The sequence below is a fragment of the Artemia franciscana genome, unplaced genomic scaffold (assembly GCF_032884065.1).
Source record: "Artemia franciscana unplaced genomic scaffold, ASM3288406v1 Scaffold_1375, whole genome shotgun sequence".
NCBI lineage: Eukaryota > Metazoa > Arthropoda > Branchiopoda > Anostraca > Artemiidae > Artemia > Artemia franciscana.
Genome location: NW_027062806.1, coordinates 136947 through 161619, shown reverse-complemented (window position 1 = coordinate 161619; position 24673 = coordinate 136947). Strand labels below are relative to the sequence as shown.

General features: G+C 37.6%; 1 protein-coding gene and 1 long non-coding RNA gene across 5 annotated transcripts in view; one reads left to right on the top strand and one right to left on the bottom strand.

Annotated features, from left to right (window-relative positions):
• The window catches only part of LOC136042496 (uncharacterized), a 177733-nt gene that overhangs the window by 56298 nt on the left and 96762 nt on the right, over positions 1-24673 (bottom strand). For all 4 annotated transcript variants that reach the window (XM_065727459.1, XM_065727461.1, XM_065727460.1 and 1 more), the window contains exons 9-11: positions 23780-23887; positions 12147-12484; positions 931-1011 (exon numbers count right to left, since the gene is read on the bottom strand). In XM_065727459.1, the coding sequence (XP_065583531.1) occupies positions 931-1011; positions 12147-12484; positions 23780-23887 (527 nt within the window). The remainder of the gene's footprint in view (positions 1-930; positions 1012-12146; positions 12485-23779; positions 23888-24673) is intronic.
• LOC136042498 (uncharacterized) overlaps positions 17031-24673 on the top strand; it is a 38675-nt gene continuing 31032 nt past the window's right edge. The window contains exon 1 of the long non-coding RNA XR_010621336.1: positions 17031-17208. This is a non-coding gene — a long non-coding RNA (uncharacterized LOC136042498). The remainder of the gene's footprint in view (positions 17209-24673) is intronic.

Below are 24673 nucleotides of genomic sequence, written 5' to 3'. Positions count from 1 at the left end.
AAGTTTTTGTTAAAAATTTATTAAATTCAAAACTGAATTTATTTTTCGGACATTTTTTTTTAATTTGTGTTTGAGAATATTCCAATTCACAGCCAGTTATGGGTGTCGACATTTGGCAACAGTGACAATAAAAACGTCACTAAATGACGTTTAGTAAAACAAAATCATAACTCACCTATCTGAAAAATTTTCAAAATTGAAAAAAAACAGCAATTAGAAAAAAAAAGCAGAATGAATAACATTTAAAAGAAAAGTAACAGGTGTAATATGAAAAAGAAACCAAAATTAAATATAATTAATTATAATTATAGGCTAAAGTAATTATAGGTGCATATTGACGTAAGATACTGGAGACTAGGGATTTCATTTAAAGAATTTCTGATGATTAATGCTTGAGAAAAAGTAAACAGATTCAATTATATTTAGAATTTAAGAACCAGCAAAAGCCATTTACCTAATTTTCAATTAAAAAATGAAAAAAGCGGATAAGCGAAATCCGCTCTGGAATAAAGCGAAACTAAAGAAAAATAAATGTGAATTAAAAATATACTGAATTAATTATTAGAGGCGAAAACAAGGTGTACTAGACTACATACCCAGGATATTAGATAACAAGACCGAAATGGGCAAAAAGTGAAAACAAGTCTTGTTTTGTATACGCCTTGAATAGAGAATCAAAAGATAGGTCAGTAAAGTATTAAAAAAAAAACTCTGGGTGGGTACCTTTGAGTAGAACTGTGAGAAAAGTTAGGTTCACCAAGTGTTCCAGGCAACACATTCAACCCTTCATGAATGGTAGAGAAAGAAGCAAAGAGAGAGACGGGGGAGAGAGGAAGATACAGAGGGAGAGGAAACATACATATGTTCAGAGAGAGAGAGAGAGAGCGAAGAAAAAAGAGAAAGACAGAGTAGGGACCGATTAATGCTTACTTGATCAAGAGACATGATTGCTTTCCGTTTGTCATCTTCGGGCTCAGAAGCTGTAGCTGGAATGTTGACTTCTTCGTAAGTCTGATAATAGAATAAAAATTAATTCCTGTCTGTGTTCTGAAGCTCTAATTAGACCTACGTTGCCTGAGCAACGGGAAGTATTGCGGTAGCCTTTCTCCGGCTTCGCCGAATAAAGTGTTGCGAGAGCAACACTTCGGATTTGTTGCTTTGCTATCGGTTAAACGCTGAAGTTGTCAGCCTATCGAAGCTTTTAAAACGTTATGTTCAAAGAAGAGCGCGATCAGTAATCACATGATCAAAGCCTATTCCTCAGCGTTGAAAAAACAACAATAACAAAAGAATATTGAAAGAAGGGACTAAATTAACTTTGCAGCCAGTTGAACTTTATCCTTTTCAATCGTAGACATCGTGACGGATGAAAACTTGGAATAATATCAAACAGTTCGTGGTAACGAACTGTAGTAAGGAGCGATCCGGCACAATAGTAACCAAAACTCTAAAATATTGTATATTGATATCAATAGCTACATCAAAAGAATCGCATTTTAATGCTGATTTTAAATATATAAGTTTCATCAAGTTTAGTCATACCCATCAAAAGTTACGAGCCTGAGAAAATTTGCCTTATTTAGGAAAATAGGGGGAAACACCCCCTAAAAGTCGTAGGATCTTAACGAAAATGACACCCTCTGATTCAACGTATCAGAGAACCCTACTCTAGAAGTTTCAAGCTCCTATCTACAAAAATGTGGAGTTTTGTATTTTTTGCCAGAAGACAAATCACGGATGCGTGTTTATTTGTTTGTTTTTTTTCCAGGGGGTCATCGTATCGAGCAAGTGGTCCTAGAATGTCGCAAGAGGGCTCATTCTAACGGAAATAAAAAGTTCTTGTGCCCTTTTTAAGTGACCAAAAAAATTGGAGGGCATCTAGGCCCCCTCCCACGCTCATTTTTTTCCCAAAGTCAACGGATCAAAATTTTGAGATAGCCATTTTGTTCAGCATAGTCGAAAACCATAATAACTATATCTTTGGGGATGACTTACTCCCCCACAGTACCTGGGGAGGGGCTGCAAGTTACAAACTTCGACCAGTGTTTACATATAATAATAGTTATTGGGAAGTGTACAGACGTTTTCAGGGGGATTTTTTTGGTTTTGGGGGTAGGGTTGAGGGGAAGGGGCTATGTGGGAGGATCTTTCCTTGGAGAAATATGTCATGGGGGAAGAAAAATTCAATGAAAAGGGCGCAGGGCGCAGGACGAATCTGGTCACGTTAGAAAAAAATGTCAATTCAGAGCTTAATATACAATGCTGGGTGTTCGGAGCCTCTCTATTATGGAGTATAATCCTCCACTCTAAGTATTTTCCAAGATTTTAGGTTTTCTCCCTCCAACTCCCCCCAATGTGATCAGATCCGGTCGGGATTTAAAATAAGAGCTTTGAGACACAATATCATTCCAAACATCAAATTTCATTAGGATCCCATCACCTGCTCATAAGTTAAAAATACTTCATTTTTTCTATTTTTCTCCGAATTAACCGGCCCCCCACTCCCCCCCCCCCAGATGGTCAAATCGGGAAAAACGACTATTTCTAATTTAATCTGGTCCGGTCCCTGATACGCTTGCCAAATTTCATCGTCCTAGCTTACCTGGAAGTGCCTAAAGTAGCAAAACCGGGACCGACAGACAGACAGACCGACAGACCGACATAATTTGCGATCGCTATATGTCACTTGGTTAATACCAAGTGCCATAAAAAGGCACAGAGGAAGAGGATTACTGGCCAGAGTTCCAACCCCTTCCCGAAAAACTGCAAGACTTTTGCAATATTCTCCTAATCTCTTAAATTAAACGAAAAATGTCAGGTTATTTTGGGCTTATCATTAACATAGCCTATTGTTTTCTTATCAACTGCAGGATTTGAGAAAAAAGACTGCTGCAGGAGAAAACTATTGTCAACATTTTTGTCGAAACTTATTACGAGAAATATGGAACTAAAATACTTAAATTGAAGATCATGAAGTCACTTCTTAAACAATGTATCTTGGGACTACGTGTTTTTGTCTTAGTCACTTGAATCTGTTTCTTTTTGTGTTTCTTGGACCTGAATAGATTTGTTTTTATTTTACCTGAATTATTCTGTACCTCTTAAGACCCTTTCTAGGAAAAAGGGCCAGCTGAATATTTTTGTATTCTTCACTACCATTTCACGTTGATTCATTGTCGATTGTACCCCCTTCTACATCTTTGAGGCTTCTACCGCCGTAAGGTACCATATTTACAACCACCGCAAGGTACCATATTTACAACAACAGTTTTTTATTCTTTACCAAGTCTTCTTGTTCATGGATGTTTGTGGTATTCAAAAATAGTTGTTTGAGAGAAATATATTGAATCGTTTTCCACCAATGCATGTCATTATACGTAATTGGAATGGATTTCGTAGTTTTACATATTTCAATAAATCCCTCATTAACAATACAGTTAGTTTAAAGAATCATTTAATTAGTAGCTATTAATTTAAGTTGAATTCTGGGGTGGAGGTTCCTCATTTTGTTTATTTGTTTATTTCGAATTTAATGGCATTATTTTTTTATTTTTTTTGTTGAGTGTTGAGTTTATAACCCACCACACGAGTAAACCTACTATGTGTCATTGATTAGATAGTTTTTTCAAGTTTTGTTGTTGTTGTTGACTATTAAAGAACTTAGACTCAGTCAACAATCCAAATGGGGGCCTGCGAAAATCTGGGGAAGGTAAACAGAAAGGGTGTGCAAAAGCACGGGACGACCCCCTCCCCATTGCACTTCCTGGCTGAGGGACCTCGAAAAGGAAGTCACCACCACCTGTAGAGACTGTTAAGTCCAATCCTTTATCTTACCTTCGCTCGATATCCAATCTTTACATTCTGCCTAATAGAATATCAGAATAACATTGCGTACTATATAATACGCTTCCATAGTGCGATAGCGTCAAAACAACCACGATCTGAGTATCCTAGTCTTTAATAGACAAGGTATGTCAAAAAAGGGTGACTAACCACGAGATGTGTTGTATGAGGCTAGGACTGTGATATGCCAATGCCAAAATTTTGGAATTAAATGGTGTCCCTCTGAGGACTCACTTGCACAATAAAACTGCCCTAAGTTCGACTAAAAGTTCTTCATAATGGTTTTACGCCTCACAACCATGCCTGCGAAAGAAATTTTTGTATACAGCCTTCCATCAATTTTTACCTTTACTCATAGATGGAATTCTAAGGTATGGAAATATTAAAATATATTCCTGATATCTTTAAATATCTTTCCTCGCTCGAAAAAGAAGAGCGTGAGTAAGTAACTGAATAGCAGAACAGCAGACAAAATAAAAACATGTAGTCAAGCTTTGATTGTGTCTTTGGGAAACAGATATACGAACAATGGATGCTAATTATGGAAATTAGTCGTCAGTATTTATCATTTATGAAATTTTTTTTTTTGAAGAGTTAGCGTTGAAGAGTCGAGTTTAGAATATGATCAAGAGAATCTGTTTGACCATTTTTTTTTAAATAAACCTTATTTTGGGAACTCTACCTTAAATAAAAAGCCACAAGGATACAATACCCCATTCCTTCTTCTTTTGCTGAGGAGAAGGGGGATGGGAAGTTTCCCTTTGGCCAAGAATAAGGAAAAGCCCTATTTTCGACTTCTTTTTTACTTTTTGGTCCATATTTTTAGAGTTTATTTAAGCGTTTCGGCGTCATACTACCCCTTACCCCTCAATATGTCTCTACAAAATTGGATTTTGTCCTACCACATCACTAAAACTTTCGGGTTGTCATATAAATCCCAAAGAAAGGTCTGGGCCCTATAGCTACACCCTACCCACTCTCCTGATTATTTATCCGTTATCGCTGATAATACTAGGGAATTATTTTACTAAAATAATTCCAACATGAACAGAGATAAACAAATGTTACCGAGTGTAGCCTATATATCTAGAATATACTTTAATATGAAAGTAAACAGGTTAATATGAAAGGAACAAATACCCATAGAAATGTTCCTGATTTGGCAATTTGAATAAGGGTCAAACATTAAATATCAAAGAGTAGACATTCAATTAACCAGTGACCATATTTAGCGTCTGTGCTATGTCTCTTCAATGTCTAAGATGCATCAACGAATATAAAAAAACAAAGCCTTCGATAATTCCCAACCACATAATTTTCTGAGAGTGATTGAGAACTTAGGTTGGTTTAAGAATAATTGAGTACTCCATAAGAAAAACTTAAACACTATTTATTTTCTTTTTCTGAAATTGTGGATGCAAAGCCCTTAAGTATCTTCATGTTTACAATATAATTTCTTAAAAATAAGCATTACTACCTTAGGAATGACAAAACAATATTCTGCAAAGAATTACAAAAGCAATTTGGAGGAGAAAAAAAAAATAATGCTCGCACTTAAACGAATAGCCCCCGCTCAAATACACAAGCAAACACAAAAATACTCCTGAATATTTTTCTCCCAAACGATTTATACAATCAAAATCAGCAGTCTGTCTTCTTTGTAACTTTCCTCCATTGTTGTTTTATGAGGTTAATTCACTTGAGAAGTCAGCAGCTCAATTAATAAAATACAACGTGATTCATTTGATAGCAAAAACATATAATGTGACCGAGTCAGTAGTTGTAGAAAACATGCCTAGAGTAAAGGAACGTCTCTGTAATTATCTTATAAGTTTAATTGACTTGGTAAGTGAGCAGCTCAATCAATAAATGAGTTGCTGGTATTCTATTCACGATTCAGTTGATAGAAGTAATATCAAATAGTTACAGCCTATTCAGCGGTTGTAGAAAACATGCTACTACCGTTAAAAGTTTGGGGGTGCCAGTTAGGCTATCCCAAACTTATTCAGATAGACAAAAAAACCTGTAGAGCAATGATATAGGCTATAGTCTATAGTCTATAGCCTATAGCCGTCAGAAAAATCTTTGTTTCGTTGAATTCCCCAACATTCACCAGTACACTTCGATATAACCCAATAATACTCCCGACTTTCACAACGGGAAATGGCTGGGACAAAGATGTCTATGTGCAGTTATAGCTAAGCAGAAAATTATACTGAAAATAAACCCTACTAAAATCGTATCCGGTAGTTCTCTGGGATTCCCCATGCCGAGGAATGCCACTGCCCAAGATCTGGGACTCACACGACAAGACTACACCAATGAAGCCTGAGTATTCAACAAAGAAGACGAGAGGACACTTATCTGATACTCAATAGATGGAAAAACGGTGATATTTGGGAAGAGTTGGTATGAGCAGTGGTCTTTACAGTTGTCCGATGTGTAGAGACTGGAAGGAAATTGATCGCATTTTCACAGGAAGTGTGATTTGAGAAATGAAGTTTTTGTAGTGGATGAGGGGGAAGAGTTGTGGGTGGAAAGTCTGTCGGAGAAAGGGTGCTTTATTAAGATTAGGAATCTGGCCTGGCTTATTCGCGTGGAAATGGCCCACCAGACGAATGTTTTATAATGATTATGCGTGTATTAGTGTTTTTTTCCTTGTCTTAGTTGCTTTATCCTAATTAATTAATTGATACTTTTAATTGGTTCTGTATGTAGTTTTCTTTTTTTTTTGTTGGGGGGGCATGACCCTGCGTTTTTTCGTCAAATATGCTATAAAATACTTACGACCGATTCGGCTGTTGTGGAAAACAAGCCTAACGTGAAAAGGCCGAACAGAGGGCCACCAACAACTCCAAAAATCGTGAGAGAAGCTTGAAGTGTCCCACCTAAGAACTGAGCTAAAAATGCCACTCCTAAGCAGATAAAGTAGTAAAAAAAATAAAGCTAAGCAGATGAGATCCGATCAGATAGGGTGATCGGATCTCAATTAAATTTGATATTTAGAAGGATATCGTGTCTCAGAGCTCTTATTTTAAACCCGAGCAGATCTGGTGACATTGGGGGGGGGGAGTTGGGAGGGGGAAACCTAAAACTTGGAAAACACTTAGAGTGGAGGGATCGGGATGAAACTTGTTGGGAAAAATAAGCAAAAGTCCTAGATACATGATTGACATAACTGGAACGGATCCGCGCTCTTTGGGGTAGTTGGGGGAGGGGTTAATTCTGAAAAATTAGAAAAAATGAAGTATTTTTAACTTATGAACGGGTGATCGGATCTCAATGAAATTTGATATTTAGAAGGATATCGTGTCTCAAAGCTCTTATTTTAAATCCTGACCAGATCTGGTGACATTGGGGGAAGTTGGGGTGGGGGAACCTAAAATCATGGAAAACCGTTCGTAAGTTAAAAATACCTCTTTTTTCAGAAATACCCCCCCCCAACTACCCAAAAGAGAGCGGATCCGTTCCGTTTATGTCAATCATCTATCTAGGACTTGTGTTTATTTTTCCCACCATGTTTCATCCCGATCCCTCCACTCTAAGTGTATTCCAAGTTTTAGGTTTCCCCCTCCCAACTCCCCGCCCCCATCACCAGATCCGGTCGGGATTTAAAGTAAGAGCTCTAAGACACGATATGCTTCTAAACATCAAATTTCATTGAGATCCGATCACCCGTTCGTAAGTTGAAAATACCTCATTTTTCTAATTTTTAAGAATCACCCCCCCCCCCCCAACTACCCCAAAGAGAGCAAATCAGTTCCGATTATATCAGTCATGTATCTGGGACTTGCGCTTATTTTTCCCATCAAGTTTCATCCCGATCCCTCCACTCTAAGTGTTTTCCAAGATTTTAGGTTTTCCCCCCTCCAACTCCCCCCAATGTCATCAGACCCAGTCGGATTTAAAATAAGAGCTCTGAGACACAATATCATTCCAAACATCAAATTTCATTAAGATCCAATCACCCGCTCATAAGTTAAAAATACTTCATTTTTTCTATTTTTTCCGAATTAACCGGCCCCCACTCCCCCCCCCCAGATGGTCAAATCGGGAAAACGACTATTTCTAATTTAATCTGGTCCGGTCCCTGATACGCTTGCCAAATTTCATCGTCCTAGCTTACCTGGAAGTGCCTAAAGTAGAAAACCCGGGACTTTAGGTTTTCCCCCTCCAACTCCCCCCAATGTCATCAGATCCGGTCGGTATTTAAAATAAGAGCTCTGAGACACAATATCATTCCAAACATCAAATTTCATTAAGATCCAATCACCCGCTGATAAGTTAAAAATACTTCATTTTTTCTATTTTTTGCGAATTAACCGGGCTCCCACTCCCCCCCAGATGGTCAAATCGGGAAAACGACTATTTCTAATTTAATCTGGTCCGGTCCCTGATACGCTTGCCAAATTTCATCGTCCTAGCTTACCTGGAAGTGCCTAGAGTAGCAAAACCGGGACCGACAGACCGACAGACAGACCGACAGAATTGGCGACTGCTATATGTCACTTGGTTAATACCAAGTGCCATAATAAAAATGTATAGTTGCCTTTTCATGTAACCGAAAAATTGCATGGCAACTAGGCCTCCTTTCCCATCCCTTATTTCTCAAAATCGTCTGATCAAAACTAAGAGAAAGCCATTTAGCCAAAAAAGGAATTAATATGCAAGTTTCATTTTAATAATTTATGTGTGGAGAGCCAAAATCAAACATGCATTAATGCAAAAACGTTCAGAAATTACATAAAAAAACTAGTTTTTTTAACTAAAAGTAAGGAGCGACATTAAAACTTAAAACGAACAGAAATTACTCCGTATATGAAATGGGTTGTCCCCTCCGTAATCCCTCGCTCTTTACGCTAAAGTTTGACTTTGCCACAATTCTGCTTTTTAATACAATTAAAAGCTTTAGCGTAAAGAGCGAGGGATTGCGGAGGGGACGACCCAATTTCATATACGGAGTAATTTCTGTTCGTTTTAAGTTTTAATGTCGCTCCTTACTTTCAGTTAAAAAAACTAGTTTTTTCATGTAATCTTATATAATCTAGTTAGTATTATAAAGATATCCGTAACTTTTCAGGATTAAAATACCATAGGTGACACTAATTATTACGAAACTATTTCATTGTTTTACCTTATCGTTTGTACCCGTTGCGTAAACACTTAATTCTAGGTTGCAGTGAGTATGGGTAGGCTACACAACTAGCAAAAGTTACAAACACCTCTTCACTGAAGATGATTGTAGCCTAACCGACTATTATTACTTACAAGTCCCCTGCATGTCTTACCACTGGAATTAAATTGGTCTCACTATTAAATACACCGGAAAGAAATACTAGGTACACTAACTAGCCAAAGCTGCAAACCCCTTATTGCCGAAGATGATTATGGTCTAACAGCCGACTGATACTTATAACTCCTCTTCTTGTCTCACAATTGGTATCGGCCTATTTTGGTTTCAGTGTGTACCCTACTATTGAAGTTGTCAACCCCTTGAAACTTTCAAACTAGTATATCTCATGAAGGAGTCTTTGTTTCAAAAATGGATGACATATACTTTGATCAGCTCATCAAGAGCTATCGATTGCCGTCGAAAACAGAATTCTATCTGTCTTAGTTCAAAAGTTGATTTTTTTTTTTTCGTAGGCCAACTTTCTAACGTCACCACTTAGAAAGGAACAAAGGATAAGCTCCAATTTCTTTAGCAATGACATAACTTTTAAAGTTTAAGAGGTAAATCTGATAACATTTCTCTGCCTCAATCCCAAGTCCATAATAACAAATGATAAACCCAGCGAAAATCACGGCAGCACTTTCGGACCCGTGGGAAAATGCCGCTTTTTTGCTTCTGTAAATTTTTCTATTTATCACTCAAAGAAGATATATTGGCTGTGGGGCCGGGTAAATGCCGCATATATTTATCACTTATAGATTTAAGTCCTAAAATTTATTCTATTTATTTGTCTTTGTTTAATTCCTATGTAATTCATTTCGAGTTCGTTCCGAAAAGAATTATCACAAGAAGTGCCAGACTAGCATATAGATTTAAAATCACATATTAATGGATATTCTAAATTTTGTATTTGAAGTATGTTAACTACCCATAGGTACATGCAGGTCAGGTAGGAAGTGAGAGGCACTTTTTTCGATGGCATAAAAATCGGGGAAAATTACATTTCATAAGACTATTTTACAATTTTTCGGAAGGTCAGGGGTAGGAGGGTACATTCTCGATCTCGCCACAGTATTCAGGTACAGAAGCCAATATGCCACTACTATTGTTGCTACTATTCTTAATATTACTGCAAATTATCTCTGCTCTCAGCCACCTAAGACTGAAGCCCTCTTTGTATATATGATGAATTACAGAACTGCCCCTTGGCAACATAAGCTAGAATATTTTTCGTTTCTAATCTGTGAAATGGGTTCATCTCTCCCTATCCTTATCTATGTATGATGAATACATACTAGTAACCATAAAATATATAACCAGTATTTAAGCAGTGGTTTTTCTGTTAAGTTTTTAATTTGTAACAAGCTAACTGGTTCTAATGAAACTTATTATTTCTACATATTTACTTACTGTCATACTATAAACAAAGTAAGTATGACGGCACTAGACCCTTGAGGTCCAAACCGGCTGTGCTGATCTCCATTTCACGGCCCTTCACCCAGGAAGTGCAATGGGGGGCAGGGGGCCATCCATCCTGTGCTTTCACACACCCTTCCTACTTACCTTCCCCAGATTTCTCCAGGTACTCGTTTAGAGCGGTATCGACTCAGGCTGAGCTTACAGAGTCACGCCACTTACTCCCATTCCAAAATAAATAACAGGCGACGCCAGAAATCAAACCCGTGCCCCTCGGACAAGGGATTACCAGCCCAACACGTCAAGCGCGCTTATCGTCATATTTCTTGTTATAATACCCTTTTACATTCTTCTTTCCCTTCAGGATCGTAAGTAGGGTTGGAGTTGGTTACCCAGTATAGATTGAACCATGAGACAAGATGGTTTGAAGAGTCAAATTGACAGACTGAAACAGGAACTCTTTAGAGGAGTATACAAAATATCAAACTCTTGCAACATCAAATAATTCACTTGACTACAAGACAAATTTTTAGTCTAAACTAGGAAACCTAGGAGTATATAATTCTATTTCCTTCTTTTCTCAAGAGAATAGGGAGTCCCTACATCCCTCTCCCTTTGTACGGTCCTAGGCAAAGCCTATTTTTTACCATCAGTTTTTGAGCTATATAAAGTTCTGCTGTTTAGACAAAGTGTCTATATTTGAGCTCAAGGCCATTGTCTCCAAGGTCCATTGCCTCCATATCCAAAAAATCGTTATGCTTAATTTACAGTTGAGGAGGCTATTAATAGTTTACTATTTTATGGGCTTTAAAGAGTTTTAATCTTTTAAGAGTTTAATTTTTATGCTTGTGTTAACCTGCATCAATCCAACTTTTAGAAACCATATTATTTGTATTAACCTGTTGTTACAGATTACTACAAAGAGTTGGGGGGAGAGTGATCAAAAACGTACCTAAGGGGGGTTTTATGCATAGAAACTCCTCATTATCAATGAAAATAGAAACCTATTAAGGCAACACATTCCTTTTTGTACCGGTTTTATTCGTCAATATCACTCTTTAAACAAACTTAAATGTAAGAAGTCAAATTATGAGTTTCACTCCGTGGACATCCGCAAACCTATTTTGGGGGTGGAAGGGAGGGTTTGGCCTAAGAAAAACATAGCTTGGGAATATGTTTTGGCTAAAATTGTATGTGCTAACCTCAAAAGTTACACAATTTTGTGCTTGAAATGGATTTTATTTTCGAGGGAGAAGAAAAACTATACCCATGTCAAACAATTTACTCTATAAATAGTTATCTCAGCTGACCCCTTCCCTTCTGACCATGCAAAGGCCCGTCTGCATGTGTTCATGTCTGACCCCCAAGACAATGCATTGACAGGTTCAACAATGTTCTATTTTTTAACCAGGATTCCTTCAAAATGCACGAAAATTTCAAGAAGAAGTGCTTTTTGACAGTTGGGGTAATTTCCCCCAAACTAGTTCATAACAAAATTGTTTCCCATCTTGCGGCTAGAAAAGTTCATGTTGCAAACACATTGGAAAGAAAGACATGAAGAGGCAAGCATGAATTCAGTCTAGCCTATCTGACACCATACTTTAAAAATTGTTCATTTTTTAAAAATTATTTCACCCAATTGTACGCATTAATAGCCAAGCTATTATTTCTTTTGATAAAAAAAAACAATTTCATAATAAAAAAAAATACCTACTTTGTAAGTATTTATTTTAGCATTTTTAGGAATCAGCAGGCTACTACCCCCAACTAAGGTACTGGTCCAATCAGCTGACGCATCGTAAACATTTGGAAATGTCTCCTTTTGCACAGCCTTTCTAGCAACAGGTGGCTCTCTCTGTGCCTTCACCATCCTGTCACTAGTCTCTGAATATACATCATCGTCAGCATCAAGAGCTTTTTCTTCTTTTTTGATTTGCTTCAGATATTCTTTCTCTGCTTCTGGCATTACTGACACATTCGAAGCTATGGCAGAAATCTGCGATGGCACTCTTAGCCCAGTCTTGGATTTCTGCTGCATAGAAACAACACTTTCTGGGGAAAGAAACTGAAATTTAATATTCTTGATGAAACAGTAGAAAGTTTTAAATGCCAAGTTCGCCACTAAAACTACATTTCCAAAAGCCTAATTTTATTTGAGAGCAAACAATTAATGTAAATAGGTAAAAACTCTTGTATGTTCGATAAAATCCCCACCTTAACCAACTACTTTTTTCGGTCTAAGTGCCTCAATCTTTACTTATTTTCACAAATATTTCTCAAATGTCCTATCATATAGGAAGATCCTTAGTATGAAGAGTCTTGGCGAAGATACGAGCCGACTAGTTCGTTAGTTGTTGAGCTTAAAAAGAATTTTTCTTTTTCTAAAACTACATTTCCAAAAGCCTAATTTGAGAGTGAATAATTAATGTAAAAAGCTAAAAACTCTAGTAGGTTTCATGGAAATCCCACCTTAACTAACTACTTTTTTTGTCTAAGTGCCTCAATCTTCACTTATTTTCACAAATATTTCTTAAATGTTCTATCATACAGGACAATCCTTAGTATGAAGAGTCTTCGCGAAGGTACGAGCCGACTAGATCGTTAGCTGTTTACTTCAGTCCCCTAAGTTTTCTCCTCGTACACTCAACAAAGGTTGTTGCAATACAACCCAACAAAATACAATTCAAAATTGTGTTATGAGGGTTCAACAGTGATGAGGCGTCGTCCCTGGTCAGTTAAACAAAATCAGAACCCTTAGAAATACAATTAGGATCTAGTTGGCAAGAATATCAGACAAACATGTAAAATATGGTGGGCCCAAGTTCCATTGATAGCCTGCTTCTCAGTGAAAAAAAGAAGATCGAGTAAATGCAAAGGCAGGTAAAATGCAAAGGCAAATATCGAGTAAATACAAAGGCAATCGTGATATTAATGAATAAGTTTATTCTATTTTCCACTAAAAAACAAATCGTCACTATAGGAGCAACATGTAAAAAACTAAACAAATAACGCACAAAAAACTAAACAAATAAGCCACACACAAAACAACAAATAAACACTATTATCGCACAGCATCCCACAATTCGATTCCCACTAGACTCTTACTCTAGTCTTTTCTGCACAACAGTGCACGGGTAGGAGTTGTTATATTGGCTACTAATCACTCAGTTATGCTTCCAGAGAGGCAGGCGCAAGAGAAATTTGGGAGGCGCAAATGGAGAGACCACTAACACAGTTGGCTTAACCATCACCGAAAACAGCAGGGTTCGAACTCGCCGACAGTACAAAACTTTCGAAGACATAAGCATATCGTGAGCTTTGCAAGCTAAGTCATCTACTTTTGAAGTAATCGTCCAACAACCAATAGGTAGACCAAGATATACTATACTATATGAAAATTTAAACCTTCAATATATTACAACAATAGCCGGCTTGTTATCGAGCTTTTGGCTAAAGTTTAATCAATATAAATTACATTATGACTCACTTATTATCTACCAGTGAAAATCTTATCATAGGTAGCACAATAGCACTGCCTAAGTAAAGAACAATGTTGGCACAATTTTTTTTTTTTTTTTTGTCTTAGACATTCGATTGGAAATTGAAAGGCTAGTGCCCATTCTAATGTCGAAAGTGATTGAGGGGCTACTAGCCCCCCTCCCACGCCCACCATTTCCCCAAGCATATCCTATCAAAATTTGATACAGCCATTTTTTTCAACGTAGTTAAAAGGTCCGGGAATTGTCTTTGGGAATGACAACCCCCATAGTCCTCAGGGCAAGGGTTGTAAATCATGCCCTGGGGACATATAAGGTTTTTACAGATAGCGCTATCGTGTGAACTTCACAAACGACTCACTCAATTGAAAATTGAGAGGGTTAGTGCTCCTTTTAATAGTCGAGAGTGATAGGAGGGCAAATGCCCCCTCCCCAAGTCAATCATTCCCCGAAACACTTCCGATTAAAATTTTGATATAGCCATTTTGTTCAACATAGTTGAAAGACCCAGAAATTATGTCTTTGAGGCTGAAAACCCCCAACGCCCTCAGAGCAAGGATTATAAATTATGCTTTGGGGGTATGTAAGGTTTTTATAGAAAATGTGGTCATATACACATCGGAGGAGGATCATTAGATTGGTAATCAGAAGCTATAGTGCCTTTTTAAAAGTCAAAGTGATCGGAGGGCATCTACCCCCCCCCCCCATACACATAAACACGTCGCATTGTCCCGAAATGCACCTAATAGAAATGTTGAGATATTCATTTTATTTAAAATTGTCCAAATATCGTATAACAAGGCTTGTGGTGTTGAAACGAACCCCCAGGGCCTGGGGGCAAGGGTTGTAAGTTATGCTTAGGGAGCATTTAAGGTTTTTATGGAAGGTATGGCTGCATAAACCTCAGAGGAGGCTCATTTGGTTGAAAACTGGAAGTTCTATTTCCGATTTAAAAGTCAACAGTGATGGAGTCAGCTAGCCCCCCCCCACGACTACCCCTCTTTTCACCAAACAAATCTGATTGAAATTGTGACTATTGAAATTTTGAAATTTTGAACATCTATTGAAATTTTGACAAAACAATATTTTACCTGAATTTTCAGTTACCAGTTGCTTTTTCTCTGCCTATAGTTAATTTTTGACCATTCTAGTCCAGCATAGACTATCTCATTCAGTATGGAAAGCCTCTATTTTATAATTTTACTGAATAAGTAGCAAGCTAGTATATCCATTTTATTTACATAATTCCTTTAGAATCATTCAACCACTGAAACTTTATTGATAGGCCCAGCACCTTGACATCTCCTTCCCATGGTGTATTTTGGCCCTATTATTCAATCCTAAAGTCGTATTACCTTAAATTACCTTAAATCACAGCTTGGAGTAAAATAAGGGTTTTTGATCCTGTTGAATCACTCCTTGTGATGACAGTTGCATACGTGATTGATTAGATTCTGGTGGAAGATTCTGGTGAATCCCAGTCAAATCTCCATGGTTTGTCGCTCCACTCAGCATCCAGACGGCGTTTGAATACATCTGTTGATTCAGCAGAAACAGTGTTCTCTTTGAGGTTGTTCCAGAGGTTCACAATCCGGTTCGAGAAGAAGCTGTATCTTGGTCCAGTCCTTGCATGAAGTTTGCGGATTTGTTTTGGGTGTCCCCGTGTTATGTGGGAGGGGTCAATCTCCAGGAGCTCATTTTCTTGATTGGTAAATAGGAGTTTATGTGCCTGGATCACATCCCCACGTTTCCGCCTGTAGACTAAAGAGGGGAGGTTGAATTCCTTCAGCCGTTCATTGTAGGGCTTGTTTTCCATACCGGCAATCAGCTTAGTGGCCCTTCGTTGGATTTGCTAAAGCACTACCTTATCGTTTTTGAATCGAGGGGTGGCCAGGATGGTCCCCATCTCCAAACACGGTCTTACCAGTCCTTTGTAGAGCTTGATGTTTACATGTCTACTTCTGCTGGTAATGCTGTGTTTAATGATACCTAGGGCTCTGCTAGCATTGGCTGAGATCTTCTGTGAGTGGGAGCTGAATTTTAACTGGGAGTCTACAATAACTCCAAGGTCTCTCTCTTCCTGAACATGCTCCAGTATGTGGTGACTTCGAGGGATTTGGGTCATTAGGTATTGTTGCTGGGGGTTGCTGTGTCCAAAGTGTATGACCTTGCATTTTTCAGCGTTGAATTCCAGCAACCATCTTTTGACCCAGGAGCACATGTGGTTGAGATCAGTTTGGAGGGATTGGCGGGTAGAAGGGGTATTTGCAGGACCTATGAGTTTTGAATCATCCGCATAGAGAGTGGTTTTGCTACTGGTGATAAGGGCTAGCTCATTTACATATATATTTAACAGGGTAGGGCCCAGGACACTGCCCTGTGGGACCCCGCTGGTGACTTTGACTTCATCAGAGTGCGTGACTGTTTGGTCCATTGGTCACTTTCACTTGCTGCGTTCTGTCCCTCAGAAAATCCTCAATCCAACTGATCACATTTGGACTATGAGACAGGGTGCATAGCCTGTGAATGAGGTAGCGGTGACAAACCTTGTCGAAAGCTTTGGGTATATCCAGCAGGATTATATCCACTGGTACTCCTTTTTCTAGTAGGTCAGTTACAAGACTGTAAGACTCAAGAAGGTTTTGTATCCACTGATCTCTTAGAACGAAAACCATACTGGCTACTGCTGATGAGTGAGTTAGCCTCAAGATGGTTAATGATACGTTTGTTCTAAATTCTCTCCATGACCTTGCATGCCACACAGGTAAGGCTGATAGGTCTATAGTTTGCTGCTGATGTTTTGCTACCTTTCTTATGAATTGGGATGACTATTGCCTTCACCAAACTAAGATATTTTCCAAAATTTCAAGAAGCCCTTCAAAAAGGACTTAACGGTAGATGCTTATCTTAGGCTAGTAGCATAGAATTTATGAAAATGTTTTGGCTTATACAAAAGCTTGGTTAAATTCTTACAGAACCGGTTAATAGGCCTACTTATAGCCATTCTCACACTAGAATTCAGGTTACTTAGTTCTTTAGCAAAATATAGACGATATGCTAACCTCTCAGAATAACTTTGAGGCAACCCCCTGAATAAATCCTTTTAAGTCATAATTTGTGTTTGAATTCAACATGTTTTATGATGAAAATGAAGTTGCAAGTATGATTATAAGAAGAATTATGATGGAATATAGCGCCATCGCCTTTCATTGCAAAAACTACTAAAGAAAATATAAATTTCAAAATGAGTGCATGTGATTTTTCGTGGAAATGGGAAAGGTAGTTGAGTGAAAATCAATATGTTTTGCTTTGTGAAAAATGAAAACCCTCTCGCATGCTGTGGAAATAGTTTTTGATTGCAGGATCAAACTAAATATAGGCCAAACCATAAGAAGAATTCAATAAATTAATTTAGCCTAGTGGTAAATTTTGAATTGGCAACTTTATTCAGCTAGGACAAAAGACTATATACCATTTCATGTCTTTTCTACGCTCATTCATGATTCAATTATAACTTTGGGGGAAATTAAATTTTTAGCCCAGAAAGGGTTGATAACAGCCCATAGTAGGCTAACCAGAATTTTAAAACGGTGTTACTAATCAAAGGTTATTAGTAAGAAAAAATTGGTACTTGTACTTGATTAACAAATGGTACGGCAAATATATCACAGTTCATATAATTGACTTACCAATAAAGTGAAAATACCACTTTATGCCTTCATTTTATGCTGTTTACAAATATAAATAAGAGCTAAGAGCTCTTATGGCACTTGTGACAAGGTCAGAAGAGCCAAGAACTCATAGGGTATGAGCTCTAGCAAAATTCTAAGAATCTAAGAAAATCAGAAGCTTAATGCTGGTTGGGATTTAAAAGAGTCATGGGGTCCTTCTAAATATCAAAGTTCATTAAGATCCAATCAACGTTTTTTAAGGTACCTCGTTTTTTCAAGTTTTCCAAGAATTCTGGTTTCCCCCTTCAACTCCCATCAATGTCACCGGATCTGGTCAGGATTTAAAATTAGAGCTTTAAAACACAAGATCCTTCTAGATATAAAATTTCATTAAGATCTGATCACCCATTTGTAAGTTACAAATACCTCATTTTTTCTATTTTTTCAAAATTACTCCCCTCCCCACCCCAACTCCACCAAAGAGAGTGGATCTGGTCTGGTTATGTCAGTCACCTATCTTGGACTTGTGCTTATTCTTTCCACCAAGTTTCATCCTGATCTCTCTGCTTTAAGCGTTTACCAAGATCCCCCCCTAATAACACTGGATCTGGTTGGGATTTAAAAATAAGAGATCTGAGTTTTGAGGTCCTTCTAAATATGAAATTTCATTAAGATACAATCACTCTTTTTTAAGTTAAAAATACTTCATTTTTTCTATTTTCTTAGGATTAACCCTCCCCCAACTCCCCCAAAGAGAGCAGATCCATTCTGATTATGTCACTCCTGTATCTAGGACTTGTGCTTATTTTTCTACCAAGTTTCATCTCAATCCCTCCACTCTAAGCATTTTCCCAGATTTTAGGTTCCACAATATCCTTCCAAACATCAAATTTCATTAAGATCCAATCTCTCCCTTGTAAGTTATAATATGAAAAAAACTTCGTTTTCTTAAAGAGTTAAAGAGGCTGCGTCCCAAAGTCGAACCTTAAAACGTACAGGAATTAGAAGAGGCAGTTGGGGGGCTACCGCCCCCCAAACCTCCAGCTTTTAAAGACTTTTTTGTACAGGTTTTTTTTGTGGGGGGACTTCATTGTTACTAATTACTAGTTTCGGCGCAATGGTTCTCCTGTCCTCTTGTGTTTAACATTTTTCGTAGTTATTCCATTATTCATTCATTTCAATTTTTTGTTAATTAAAAGAGGGCCTTTCCGAAGCCAAGATCGGGGGGTTAGCAAAAAAAACAAAAAACCTGTACAAAAGAGTCTTTAAAAGCTGGGGGTTTGGGGGGCGGCAGAAAAAAAATAGATAGAATGACCGAAATGTTTCTTTTGCTCATAAGAAGCTAATATTCTGTTATCTCTCAATTGATAAGCTGTCCAGGTGTTATCAAAATTATACACTTTTATTTTGATGTTGTTAAAAAAAACCGCCCGTAAGGGACTTGAACCCTTGACCAGAGGATTAAAAGTCCCACGCTCTACTGACTGAGCTAATCACTTGCATGTGTGTAAATATAACTTCTAAATAACTTTTAAAAATTTCAAATTAACATGGGCTCTTATGGAGAGAAATGCGTTAATTAAGTAGCTAATGCGTGGTTTCTGGAAAACAGGGAAGGAGTTATCGGATCAAGCTGAAATTTCGCGGATAAGCTCCTGGGCCGTAGGGGACCTTAACTTGTGAATTTCAGCCCGATCGGACAACGTTAAAGGGGGGGGGGGGTTCTTGGGTCGAAACTTTCGGGGGATTTAGATTTTCCTACGAAACTTTCCAGGAAAATTACTCGGAGAATTCCGCATCGAATGAGTCTTCGTACACCCAGATCCGATGTCGGCTGTGACCTGTAGGCGTCTAGGAAAAAAAAGAAAATGAAATTTAAGTGTCTATGCGTGGTTTCTGGAAAACAGGGAAGGAGTTATCGGATCGAGCTGAAATTTCGCGGATGAGCTCCTGGGCCCTAGGGGACCTTAACTTGTGAATTTCAGCCTGATCGGACAACGTTAAAGGGGGGCTGGGGTTGACGGGTCGAAACTTTCGGCCAGATTTTCCCTGTGAAGGAAAAGTTGGAGGGGGATGAAATTTGGCAGGTTTCTTAGTTGGAGCTAGGGCTACAAAATGCATCCCTCCCCATCCCTCTGCGACCACTGGAACCAAAGATCGCTTAACATTGTCGTGGGTCGCCTCTTTATAGAGGCACGAGTGTGCCTCCTTGAAAAATACCTCATTTTTAAATTTTTCAGAATTAACCCTCCTCCCCCCAACTCCCCCAAAGATAGCAGATCCATTCTAATTATGTCAATCATGTATCTAGGACTTATGATTATTTTTACCACCAAGTTTCATCCTGATCCCTCCACTCTAAGAGTTTCCCAAGATTTTAGGCTACCCCCAACCAACTCCCCCCAATTTCACCAGATCCAGTTAGAATTTACAATAAGAGCTCTGAGACACGATATCCTTCCAAACTTCAAATTTCATTAAAATCCAATCACTCCTTTGTAAGTTAAAAATACCTCAATTTTTCGAATTTTCAGAATTAACCCACCACCACCCCCCTCAACTCCTCCAGACAGAACAGATTCGTTCCAGTTATGTCAGTCATGTATCTAGGACTTCTGCTTATTTTTCCCACCAAGTTTCATCCTGATCCCTCCGCTCTAAGTGTTTTCCAAGATTTTAGGCTACCCCCCAACAATTTCACCAGATCAGGTCAGGCTTTAAAATAATGTCTTCCAAACATCAAATTTCATTTAGATCCAATCACTCCTTTGTAAGTTAAAAATACCTCATTTTTTCTAATTTTTAAGAATTAACTGACCTCCCCCTATCTCCCCCAAAGAGAACGGATCTGTTCTGGTTATGTCAATCATGTATCTAAGACTTGTGCTTATTTTTCCCACCAGGTTTCATCCCAATCCCTCCACTCTGAGCGTTTTCCAAGCCAAACCAGAAATGTCTATTAAAGAATACATAAGTCATAGTTGAAACCTATTTTACCAACAGGCTAAAACCCCAGATGGATCCAGATTTCATAAATCATGTCCAGTTTGTTATCTGTTGAAACTATACACAGCAGCAGTGCTATAGTGGGCTACAATTTCTGTACCATTAGGCATCTGAAAGTAATATTTTATAGTACAAGGAGAAACATTCAATTGCCACAAGGTATTGAATGCATTTAATATGCCATAGGGAGGCTAAAAGTTTAATTCTATTTAAGTAAATAAAATTAAAAAAGTGAAATTACTTTTATAATAAATAAAAAAGAATGAGTAAAACTAGAATAATTTTATTTTCATTTCAATGCTGTAACTGATAACTCGAAAAAAGAATGTTTGTAATATAATTTGCTTTCAGTGAAGCATCAATGATGCAGTAGACTTTAGATTTTTACAGTTAGAGAAGGAGGCAGTAGCTAAATTCTTGTTTGTAGAAAACAAATTGGTCATGAGCAGTCTTGGGAAGAAATAAGATTAAACTAAATATTTGACATATAATGATGTCAGCTGCTGAAAGGCCCCTCATTTCAAAATTTAATGTTACTGTAATTTCACTTTTATTTTCAATGTTGTAGTAAATATGTAAGAAAAAATTTGAAATAAAATTCATTTTCATTAAAGCGCCAATAATGTAGGAAGTTTTAGACTTTTACAGTTAGGGAGGGAGGCAGTACCCATATTCTTGTTTCTAGTGGTTTTCGTTCATTTCAATCTTTATTCCCATATTTAACAAAAGCTTTATTCATTTAAGATTTTTTAGTTCATTTATGTTAGTCCATGTTGTAAGTTTGTTTGCTATGATTGTTTATTTAATTTCGGTTTGTTTGAAGTTTCATTTGTGCTACAAATAGTAAGATATCATTGTTCGTTTTAAGCTTGATTTGCATATTCAGTTTTTGCTGTGCCTGTGAAAAGATTTATTTATTCGTTTATATTAGTACAACAACAGAAAATAAAAAGAAAAGCAATATAAAACAAGAAGAATTCAACAACAAGAACAATGCAAGAAGAGATGAGAAAACTAGGAATAATAAAGAAAATCAAAAACAATTGAACACACTCCCCTCCCACACATAAAAAGCAAACCAAACGTGTTTAAGCTACTCTAACCCCATCCAGGTAATAAGAGTCCAGCCTAGTGCAGGTTGGATTTTATTTACTTTTAGTTTTAATGACAAACAATTCTGATTTTCACCTTCTCTCCATTTCTTGATTTGTTGCCATCCCTTTTTTTCTTATTGTTAGACGTTTCTGTCCTTTCTAGTTATTAACAGCATGAACAAGCCTTTTTTGATGCATCTTAACATATTATCAGTTTGTTTTTTTTATCTTTGCATGTTCTTTTTCCATGGCTTGTGTTAACACCCTGTAAAAGACCCTGCTCCTGAACTGAAAATACCCCTCCCCTGGAAAATACCCCACCGTGAACCCCCCTCTCCTGTAAAATATCCCCCCCACATGGCTGTTTAGTCCCCAAACCTTCTGGACTTAGAAAAAGGACTAGAACTCCCAATTTCTGATCCAATGAGCACTCTCAGAAGTTTCTGCAACCATGAGATACAGGTGTAGATGAGGAAGGGACAGTCCTCCTCCTGTATGGAACAAGTTCTGCTCATTTTGAGGCTTAGTGTTATTCTTTACTTTCGTAATAACAGTGTAAACCAAAAATATTCCCAGAAATCATAAGGGAGTAGAGATATATTTTTCATTTTTGTTGTGTTTTTAAAGTTTCTTTTGTACCTCTCCCCCCCCCTCCCTAAGAAAAGCCCAGAAAATACCCTGTAGCTGCCTTTTTGTTAGGAAGCCTTTCCATCGAGGGGGGGAGGGTAGTTGGATGATTTTAAAATAATTAGAAATTACAGTCCTTTTCAAATGAAAGTATCCTAAGAAATTTTTTCAGCTAGAATGGAGGAATTTTGGGGAATTTCCCTGAGGAGGTGAGTATCATTATGTGAAAATTACTTTCCAAGGTGGAATTTTTCCATGGGTAAAAGAAATTTAAGGTAATTTTCATGGATGGGGAAGCCAGATTTCCCGTTGTTATTTTAAAGCAATCTGGAATTAAATTAAAAAAAAAAACATTCTTCAACTGAAAGTAAGGAACAATATCAAATTTAAACGGACATAAATTATTATGTCTAAAAGAGGCTGCCCCCTCCACAAGACCTTGTTTTTTATGCTAAACTTTGGACTTTTTGTCCTAACTCCTTAAGAATTACTTCTGAAACGCAATAACCGTTTAATAAGAATAATACAAGAATCTTCAATCACCTGTTATGAAAAGTATTCATGGGTATAGAGAGGGGATAGGGGATGGTGCCTAAAACCACCTTGAGGGATGCTAGATTTTCCAGAATGATTTGATTAACAATCAGAAAAAAAAAAATTAAAGCAAGTTTGTTCAACTTAAGTACAGAACAACATTGAACAAGAGCTAAAAGCTCATATGGCACTTGTGACGAGGCGAGAAGAGCTAAGAGCCAAGAGATCATATGGTATGAGCTCTAACAAAATTCTATGAATCAATAGATTGATTTAAAAAGGAAAATAAGAGGCTTAATGCCGGTCAGGATTTAAAACAAGAGCTCTGAGTCACGATGCCCTTCTAAATATCAAAATTCATTAAGATCCAATCACCCACTGGTAAGTTATAAATACCTAATTCTTTCTGATTTTTCCTCTCCCTTTAGCCCCCCAGATGGTCGAATCTGGGAAAACGACTTTATCAAGTCAAATTGTGCAGCTCCCTGACACCCCTACCAATTTTCATCGTCCTAGCAAGTCCAGAAGCACCAAACTCGCCAAATCGCTGAACCCTTCCCCCCAACTCCCTCAAAGAGAGCGAATCCAGTACGATTCTGTCAATCACATATCAAGGACATTTGTTTATTCTATCCACCAAGCTTCATCCCGATTCCTCCACTCCAAGTCTTTTTCCAAGATTTCCCCCTCCAACTCCCCCCAATGTCAAAAGATCTGGTCGGGATTTGAAATAAGAGCTCTGAGACATGAATTCCTTCTAGAAATCAAATTACATTAAGATCCGATCATCTATTCGTAAGATGAAAATACCCCAATTTTCACGTTTTCCAAAAAATTCCGGTTTTCCCCTCCAACTCCCCCCAATGTCACAGGATCTGGTATATAGGCCTATCGATAAAAATGAAAGATAAAGGTTACTATTGACAAGCGCTCCTTCATTAGGTGATCCTTTGCTTTTAACATTTCTTCGATCTTTAGTTTTCGGAATATATTCGACACCGAAATCCCCTGCTTTGATGACATCACCTGCAAAAACAGTGATATAGTGTACAAAGCTACCTTTGCTGATATTTGGTTTCCCTGTAAAGGGGCAAACAAACATATAGATATAACCAAGACACAATCTCAGGGATTGACCAATGAAATGATTGTCATACTTCCACCATTTAACCTTGAAAACAAACCACAGGCGATTCAAAATAAATTCGCTACTCTCAGTCTTGCTGCCATATTTACACAATTTTATATTTAATTTTACCAACTAGCGAGTCAAGTGACTCATTTTTAAAAAAATAGTAAATACAACATCTATTTTTAAATGAAGCCATTTCTACCAAAACAAGTAAGATATAAACCTGCCTATCCAAAACCAACACATATTACCAGCAAAAACCACGTTTCAAACTAGGCACACTATGCAAGGTCGTCAGACCCAGCTCCATTAACGGTTGATCTCTACAAAATCATTGGAAGTCTTCTTGTTTACCTCATCCTTGTTCAGACACAAAACTTGCAATCCGTTCCTATGCAAGCTAAAACCCTTAGTGAAGATGTGGAAAGGTGGCTTTTAGCCAAGTCTTAAATTCGTTGAGCTCGATAAATGAAACTTTCAGGAATGAATCCTTAGCTAAAATCAGAGAGTTGAGAAGGTTCGTTCAAGTCCCTAATTCCATTCCCCCCTCTTCTCTAAATATTGGATAGAGCTGTAGTATTTCTTGACCTAATTTATGTTTAAGTCACACCATGTTTCAATCTCTACTTTGTACAAATCTTAACTTTATTAATAATTTATATTAATTGACATTATCTAAC